The sequence below is a fragment of the Aplysia californica genome, unplaced genomic scaffold, assembly GCF_000002075.1.
Source record: "Aplysia californica isolate F4 #8 unplaced genomic scaffold, AplCal3.0 scaffold00873, whole genome shotgun sequence".
Lineage (NCBI taxonomy): Eukaryota > Metazoa > Mollusca > Gastropoda > Aplysiida > Aplysiidae > Aplysia > Aplysia californica.
In genome coordinates this window covers 104,065-113,729 of record NW_004798143.1, presented here as the reverse complement: position 1 = coordinate 113,729, position 9,665 = coordinate 104,065, and the positions used below count along the sequence as shown (strand labels likewise).

At 38.6% G+C, this 9,665-nt stretch overlaps 1 protein-coding gene across 4 annotated transcripts in view; it reads left to right on the top strand.

Annotated features, from left to right (window-relative positions):
- The first annotated feature begins 1,520 nt into the window (after nt 1-1,520).
- The window catches only part of LOC100533331 (synaptobrevin), a 29,832-nt gene continuing 21,687 nt past the window's right edge, over nt 1,521-9,665 (top strand). Inside the window, exons 1-2 of one of the 4 annotated variants that reach the window (XM_035972842.1) lie at nt 1,521-1,632; nt 6,382-6,423. In XM_035972842.1, coding sequence (XP_035828735.1) covers nt 1,631-1,632; nt 6,382-6,423 — 44 coding nt within the window. In that variant the 5' untranslated portion in view covers nt 1,521-1,630. 4 annotated transcript variants of the gene reach the window in all.

Here is a 9,665-nt window from a genome sequence, read left to right as displayed (position 1 = left end):
GATGTAAAGACTTTTTTGACCTTGGTCCAGTGTGTATCCACCTCCGTGTCCTCACCGCCAAGATCAGCCAGAGGTTGAAATCTGTTCCTCAGCTACAGCTGAAACTCTTCTTTCTTGTGTCCGTCCAAGAGACTTACTTGGAACTTGGTTCTTTTGATTCCTGTGCTGGTTCCGTGCTTTTTGAGTCGAAGCTTGAGTTTTGCCAAGAGCAGATGATGATCCGATCCAACATCTGCCCCTCTCTGTACTTTGACATCTTCCAGTGAACACCTGAACTTACGAGAGATACAAAAATGATCTATCTGGTTCTCCGTCACTCCATCTGGCGAAACCCATGTGGCCTTGTGGGGAAAAACAGAGCCTCCAATAACAAAACTGTTGAAAGCGCATATATTTGCGAATCGCTCCCCGTTTTCATTCATCATTTTGTCCCAAGCCATGTTGTCTCATAATTCTTTCATACCCCACGTTGTCCTGACCAATCTTGGCATTGGCATCTCCCATTATGATGTTGACATCCTTCCTTGGTAGTTTGTCGATGACCCCCTGGAGCTGGCTGTAAAAGTAAAAGGCATCCTTGTCTTCATCCGAAGCATCATTTGTTGGGGTGTAGATCTGTACTATATTCATGTTGATGCTCTTGCTCCTTGTAGTGAATGAAGCCGTGATGATCCTTTCCCCGTGTGGTTCCCATCCTCTAAGTGACTTCTGTGCATACTTACTCAAAATGATTCCCACTCCTTCCGCATGGTACTTGTCTTCCCTCCCAGAATACAATACTTGTTCCCCCGAGCTGAGCTGCTTCTGTCCAGATTGTATCCAGTGTGTTTCGCTGATTCCTAGTATGTGCAGCCTGTATCTCTTCATCTCTTGTACTACTTGAGAACTCTTTCCTGCTTCATACAAGGTGCGAACATTCCACGACGCAATACGGAGAGACTTGTTCGACAGAGAAGATTTCGGGTCAGAAGAGTCCTTTCGGCTTTGTCCGCTGTCCTTCATTGTTCCTGCTGATGCAGAAGCTCCTCCGTCTCCCAAGATCGAAAAATAAAAAGCTGTGTTTGAAGTGTTTGTCCGTGTTTCTGTAACTTACTGGGTTTTTTTTTACTGGGTTGGGTAGTTGGCCCTCCGCAAACTGGCACTTTTCGGGCGGCCAGACCTATGCACTTTTAGTCGCCTCTTACGACACGAAGTATCACGGCAGGTGTATTCTTTGCTCCCCCATAGTAAAACTACGGGGGCCCCCACCAGCAGGGGAGAGTAGTAGTAGTGATATAACCACAATTATGTAGATTAATAATAATAATAATAATAATAATAATAATAATAAGGCGGCTTACCAATAATGATAATGATAATAATAATAATAATAATAATAATAATAATAATTCATTATCATAATCTTCATTCCGAAAACGGAATGCGGGGAAAAAAAACCCGAATTGAAATGTTTACGTCATGAAAGGTGAACAGTTCACGAATCGCGTGAATGAACTGTTGCAAAGATTATGTATAGATGCCCGGATGATGACATCACAACATTAGTTCGGCCATTTTTGTTGACTGTAAGCTGGAACAGGATTCAGCCACAGGTTTCTGACAATATCCCGGTTCTGCCAGCAATTTCATAATGTAAGTTATTGTTCAAAAGTAACCCCCGAAGGTGCATTTTGCTTTGTGGAATAGATGGTTGCTAGTCAGTAGCTGTACATCGCTGCATACGACCATGGTTTACGCTCCTCGATTGAAACGAGCCCATTGAAAGTTGTGTAGTCTGCTGACTGTTGGTCACACACTGACTCATGTTGTCGTCTAGATTTTCTACCACCTTGAATTTAATTTGGGTGTACACCAGTAATCACCCGGCAACCCCTTGTGTCTAGAAATATGTGCATGATATTGAATAACAAGGGCTATTTTAATTGATACTCTATCATAACTGAGATGTTTCATTCGGCCTCGCTGAAGAACTAAAGTAAGGCAGAACTCGAGAAGGCAGTCTATTGCTTTGCTACTCACTACTCTGCTCCATCTCAGTCTCAAGAAACTAGAATCTAAATCTAGAATCTAGATCTAGATCTAATATCTAGGTTCTAGATTTCTAGATCTAGGCAAGGCTAGTCGGCTAGGCAAGAATTTAGAACTTGGAATATGAAAATCATTGAAAATGACAATTGCTTGTTGTTTGGGAGTCTTGACTTTTGTGAGTCCTTCGGATGCCAATGTTGACCAGTTAGTATGGGATCACAATCACGCTATTGACTATATTGATTAGGTTAGGCCTAGAATCTAGATTTCTAGATTCTAGATCTAGATCTAGAATCTAGAGTCTAGATCTGGAATTCGATCGACTCTACTATTGAGGCTGAGGTTGTCTTGAACTTGAGGCAGGCCAGCAGTTATAATATGTTTTGAGCGCGTTTCAAGAAAAGGAAGAAGATAACTTTGGAGACTAGCATTTTTCTGTGTGTGTCATTTCTACTGGCCCTTGAAAATGATGGAGATGGAGGGTGGGTGGGAGGAGTACAGATATGACTGATAAGCCAGCACACTTCTAATGAATGATGTGAAGGACTTGCGTAACGAGCGACCACTATGAGACAGGAAAGTGGCTATTCTCACCCGCCCGGAAGTTCTCGCAAGATCTACTCCTCCCCTCTTCTCTCTCTCTTGTCTCTTTCTGAATACTGTCTATCGGTGTGGGCGATCAAATTGACTAAAACAAAGTTAAAAAATGATGTTAAAACATAAAAGTAAATTAATTTGGTTGTCTACAAAGATGCTACGGCTATTTAACTTTTCGAATCGAGCCGAACTATGCGGGTCGCCATTTTGTTTTGCCTGGAAGTTCTCGCGCTACTCCTCTCTCTCTCTCTCTTTCTCTCTCTCTCTCTCTTTCTCTCTCTCCACTGCCCACAGACAAAATTGTACGCTTTTAGTAGGCTACAGTTGTAATGGAACGTTTGTTCACAGCACAGAATTCTACAATTTTTCTGTTATCACAGTGTAGAATTCTACGCAAAATTTGTTGGCCTAGATCTAGGCTATAACGGTGAACGTGCACCGGGTGAGAATAGCTAAAAGACTCGCCTGCACTATTCTCACCCCGAGTGAGAATAGAGGTGGCCATGAGACAGAGTAGAATAGAGGGTTAGGGTTAGCTGTCTCTTCTTTATTGTTTATTGGGGTAGTCGTTCGTTACAGAAGTCCTTCTGAATGATGAGAATGGAAAAGGGCTTTTCAAGGTGTCAAGCAGACAGTCAATGTAGCCTACACAGTAAAGACCAATAGTAGTATCACTTTCATGATATAGCCTAGGCCCTAATTTAATCCTATTATATGCTGTCGTGATGGTCTTGTCAAAGAATTTTGGCTGAATAACAGAATTTGCTTTCTTTGTTATACAGTCCCTAGTTTGGCCCTTGCACACCCTGTATTTTTTCCTGAGATGAAGTAGTGCTTATTTTGTAATTTGTGAACAGAAGAAACCAGGTCGATCTAATATTTAATAATACGAGTGTATCATTTGTTTACGTTATAATAAAGTTTTTAGGTTAATAAACTGAAACAGTAGTTACTGTATTGCAGTGTCCCTAATTATTCATGCTGCCACTTTTCCACTAAATAGCAGAAACTCCGCCTCATCTAGGCTCTAGCTTTTTCTGCTTCTTTCCTCCTTCCTCCGCTGGTCCGCTCTCGGACGCAAAATTGCGATACCTTTTTTTACACGCGGAAAACACCGAACAAGGAGTGAGACAAAAACGCGCCTTGCGCATGTCTGCCTGTATCTTCTTACTTCAGTTCTGTCCGTGCCTAGCGCTAGTTTCCCATTGTTTATTGTGGAGCAACAGTGTCGATCGAGCATCCGAACAATGGCGCGCCCAGTTGTCATTGAAAACGACGGAAATTCGAGAAAGGAAGTGGCTATTCTCATCCGGGGTGAGAATAGAAATACGATCGACCTCTCACCCCGGGTGAGACTTGCGACCGTAGGCTATTCTCACCCGGTTTGAAACAAGACCTGTTTTTCCTAATTTCGGAATACTTTCTATCGATGTGGATGATCAAGTGGATGAAGGCAAAGAAAAGATTACGTTATAGCACAAAAGTAAGCTAATTTGATCGACTACAAAGATGCTATGGCTATTTCACTTTTCAAATCGAGCCGAACAACGGGGGTGGCCATTTTGTTTTGCCCGGAAGTTCTCGCAAGATCTACTCCTCCCCTCTTCTCTCTCTCTGTCTTTTTCTGAATACTGTCTATCGGTGTGGACGATCAAATGGACCAAAACAAAGTTAAAAAATGATGTTAAAACACAAAAGTAAATTAATTTGGTTGTCTACAAAGATGCTACGGCTATTTAACTTTTCACATCGAGCCGAACTACGCGGGTCGCCATTTTGTTTTGACCGGAAGTTCTCGCGCTACTCCTCTCTCTCTCTCTCTTTCTCTCTCTCTCTCTCTCTCTCCACTGCCCACAGACAAAATTATACGCTTTTAGTAGGCTACAGTTGTAATGGAATGTTTGTTCACAGCACAGAATTCTACAATTTTTCTGTTATCACAGTGTAGAATTCTGTGGTTTAGGGTGAACACCAAATTTGTTGGCCTAGATCTAGGCTATAACGGTGAACGCGCACCGGGTGAGAATAACCAAAAGACTCGCCTGCACTATTCTCATCCCGGTGATGCAGAATGCAAAAATAAATGGAGCCTTGTTGAAAAAGGATCAGACGGTGTGCGACTTCAAAAGTTCATATAAATAAGAAAGTTGAACAAGCTGGGTGCTGCACTTTGCCTTTGGTGCGATATAAAAAAAATCTCGTAAATCTAGAAATCTAAATCTACTGTTCTACATCGTTGCACAAGTCTAAAGTGAAAGAAATATTTTTACGAGACACTAGCTGGCAACTTACACTAAATTTTTAATCACCAAACCTAGTCAAATTATTTTTTAGTCAACTTGGTGTCTGTTTTTTCTTTCTTTATTTTAAAAAATTTGAAATAGATTTTAATTCAGTAGCATGACAGTTTTCCCCTCCAAAAACATTGGCTAGATTTTCCATTGCCTCTGGATCTCACTGGTTTTACTCCGACCTTCGGAGAGCACGCGTCCGCCTTCGCGTGAATTTCCTCCTTTTTTAAAATTCCTGAGTGGCGGCTATGATTATTGCAGTATGTATTAATATTTTTATAATGAGTTTTAAAAGAGTAGACTTTTAGGCTATTCCACACGTAATGCACATGATTATAATTGAAATGATTGTAAACTTGGATCAGAATTATTGAAAATTAAGGTTACTTTTTTTGTAAGTTTTATGGCTAGGACTAAATTTTGATGGGACAAAATATTTTCAAGGGAACTGAGCAAAGTTTTTTTAATGGAAGATGATGAACAATAGACAGTGGAAATATACTTTTGACTGGGAATATACTCTTCAAATTAGCCCCAGATATTAAGATTATTTTAACGATAGAGTTAACATCTCGATGATTTACCAAAATAAAAGTTCTAATATGCTATTATTGTTTTTGTCAACTCTTCTACATGGCTGTGAAAGTTACCAAAGATAATGCTGTTTTTTTTTTTTTTTTGTTTGGGGGGGGGGGGGGGGGGTGTTTATATGCATTTTACGGCGCTTGCAACTAACTCCATAAAAGGTCATATGAGCGTGTGAGACACAGCATTATAATCTGGTTATCTGGTGGGTAGGAATGAATTGTGAATTTTACTTTGGTGGCGGCCGAAGCCTACTCTTCGGGATTTAGGACGAAAGTGGAGACGAAAGCAGATGATAGAACATGGTTAGAGAGCAGGAAAAAAGAAAGGAGGAATGTTTTAGTAAAGAAAAAAGATAATGGAAATAAAACAGAAGCAATAGCAACATAATGTGGTTTCTTACTTTTTGAGAATTTCATTGAAGGAAGAAAAGGTATCAAGCATGGAAGTAAGTTACTGATGATAGAGGCTCATGTGGCCACCTTAGCTGAACAATTAGGGTGCCAATTGCAGTTTCTTGGGTCACTTGAAATGTCATACTCTGAAGATTTTGTTCTGTCTAGAAAAATAGAAGGTAAACGAGGCAGGGGTAGTTAAGAGCAACTTATACTTTGAAAATGTAAAAAATGAAATAGTGACAGGAAACACCAGGGTCGGTAATAATGGTGTTTTTTTTAGAGCATCCGAGTGGAGAAATGAATGGAGAGCCATGATCGTTATGTTTATTTCTGATCTGGCACTTTTTGATGATGGTGATTAGGGTTCTGTTCATTCCAGAAAAGAAAGTACCTTGGGGTTTGGTTTGTTGTCCATGTATTGAATGTTTTGTACTGTTTTGACTGCTTGTCAGCGATAAATATATTCTAAACTTCTTGTGAAGGGCTGCTCCTCAAAACCCTCAGGCTGGGCCAGGAGGTCCACCGTAAGTAGCTTTACATAAATGTCCAGCTCATTGTCTGATTCCAATCAAAAATGTTGTATTTGCGCACGATGAATATTTTTATGCTCACTTCCATGGTTACCAATTGTTTTTGTAACTGTTTTATAGTCTCACAAGATTTTTGTTTGCAGTTGAGGAGAGTACAGATGAATGCTGTTTTGTCTTGTTTTTGAGAAATTATATTCTGGATGTCGCAAGTGCATGGTTGATGTTGTTTCAGTATTAAGTGTCTTTCGTATGTGCATTTCGTCTTTGCTGTGGAATTTTTGTCTTAGCGTTGATTTAGTCCAGCGAGTGAATTCTGATCCGCTGAAACCACAGTCAATGGTTTTTCATAAATCAGATTTCAGTATAGAGTTGGGTGCTTTACCCAGAGAAGGACTGTAAAAATGCTTGAAAGAGTCATCTTGCAGAAAATACTGCCTTGCGTGATGGACAGGATCAACTTGTGCTTTTCTGAGCCCGTTCTAATTTTACCTTTCTCTGAACACCAGGCATGATTTGTGAAATCCTAAAGTATGCACTGATGTAATTCTATAGGGATGGGGACTCTCCGAAAATTTTCTGAATTCCGAATTATTTTTTGCCTCCCAATTTTTTCGACGATAAATTCGGGGGGAAAAAATGACAAAAGAGTTACATACTACCTTTTCTCCTCCTACTTGAACATGAGAACATGAACATGCAGAGAAAAGAATTAGGCTACTGCTTGACCATTAAACAATACATTGATGTGACCGGTACTTGTAATTTAAGTATTTAGATGAATTTAGGCTTTTCTGTATTTTTTATTTTTTTATTTTATCAATTATGTTTGTTGCCTAGTGAAATAACACCTTATTCTAATTCTTTTTTAAAATTCAAAACACTCTCAGAGACTACGTTCTTTAAAAACGTAAATTTCTTCCCGGCTTCAGCCTTCTGCTGTCGCAGAATTCAGAAAAAATTTTGGGAATTAGTCCATGTCCCTGATTCTAGCGGTTGACCCAAATGAGCTGAGATGGTATGGATGTTGTGGGCTCAGGTTTGTCTTTGAAGTTGAGGCTTTAAAAAACAACAACTCGTTATTGATTTTTTGCAGTCATGTTTCTCTAAATTCTCTCCACCCATATCCATTACATCACTATTCGTCATTGTACTACTACTTGTAGTTGTAGCTTTGAGCTGTCATTTTCAAGTTTTTGTTACTAGTGTTCTGGATGTATAAGGACTTAAATTGATAATTGCCCTTTAAGTTTGTTGCTTTGACTGTCGTTTAGATGATATGTTTTTACAATTCGTATCTTCAGGGCTTACCCAGCACCAGCACCGTAAGTTTAGTTAGCCTGAACTTTATGGCTATAAAAACAGCTTTTATATAATGCATTGTATTTGGTGCTGTAACAATAACATGGTATCACACATACGCTCATCGAGCTATTCGCTGTTCTTATTAATTCCAGCATAGTAACAGTCTGTCCACTATCTTTTAACCAAAATGTCTTTTTCACCTAATCAAAATCAAGTTTGAGTATCTGGGTTTATGACGATTTTGTATGAAAATCTTACAAATGTTTAATTGTGAAAGAGGTTCAGTTTAAATTTTATTGTTGCCTGGTATTTTATTTTATAAAGGCCAAACAAGGATATATATATATATTTTCCCCTTACAAAATGTAAAGTTAAGCCCAGATTCAGTTAGTTAATTAATTTTTGTCTTTGATTCTAAGGATGATAATGTGCTTTTGAATTGATGCAGTGCCCAAACTTTTAACGTCTGATTTCTGAAAAGGCAGTTTCAACAAATTTTCTAGTATATCATAAAAATACACTGTAGATGGGTTGGGTTTTTTTATCAACCCAATTTTCAAATATGTTCTTTGGACTATACTATCATTGGTTAAGAAAATGCAAAAAAATCAATTTTGTGAAATGACGAAAGTTGGAATGTTGAGTGCTGACAGGTCAACATGCTCTTTATAGTTCATGACATCTTGTAAAAAATTTTCTTTCAATCCAAAATCTGTCTTCACAAATACTTGGACTTCGGTGTGTTTACTCCATTGTAAGAAAAGGAAAGTAGCTAATTAATCCTCTTTGACAGTCTTAACAAAATGTTGCATGTATTGATTTGGTATTTTAAAAAAAGTAATAATGATTTGTTTATATAAGTAATGGTGGAACTTATAATCGACATGATGTAGTGAAATTTATTGATCTCAAGCTACAGTGTTCAGTGTAATGCCTATTGGTATTACAGTAAAACCTGCTGTAACAGCTACCTGTTGTTATATGTTTGATTTGAGGGTTTTCCGTGGAAGAAAGGAGAAAGGGAATTACATTTTTTAAATGAGAAAGTTGGATGGGGGAGTAAGAGAAGTGTCTCCATTTTTCTTGAAATATCTTTTTTGGATTGGGTTAACTTATTCGCCTAATTCTCAACATCTCAAGTTGTGTATTACTAGTCCATGTGATGGTTTCTTAATGATCTAAACTGCATTGATGGGGGAAAACATAAGCAGTTACTAACTTCATTAAATATATTTCTTTGTAAATGCTTGAAAAACTGAAGTAATTAACATTATAGGCTTGTATTGCAGTGTTGCTGAGTTTCTTTGCCATGTCTTATAAAGTGTAGTATATTGGTACTTTCTTTAGTCGTTGTTTCGTCTTCAGCAGTCTGTGTCAACGCTGTAAATAGAGTTGTTTTTGAGTGCTTCAAAGATTATAAATCACAGACTGCAGCAAGAAACCAGCTGTGTAAAGCTCCTGGGACCTTAAACTTTTCAGGAGCAGTTGTGCAAATTTTGTTACCAGCTACCATTCCCATTAGTATGTAATTATGTAATTATTCTGGTCCTGTACAACAGTCCTGGCACCAGTCGCGTGAAGCAGGATGACTCATAAACATACACACACATATCTTTTCCCAAAACCCACAACATCTTTCCTTATATATTTTTAAAAAATGAATTGATAGTACATTATTCATTTCATACCCTCTGTTAAAGACGGATCTGGATTTTGTGTAAAATTTCCCCATAAGCGATAGAAATATAGTCAAATAATCCGCCAGCCTCCAGGCTGTTACCTAATGAAACCAAATAAGTTTTTGCTTCTCCTGTATAATTTACTATGCTGGGGTTAGCAGGCCTTTTATGACAAGGGCGATGATATGATGTTAATGCTGGTTGTGAACTCCGCCTTGATGACGTAACACTGGCAGCAGCTTGGTTGTTGGGAGA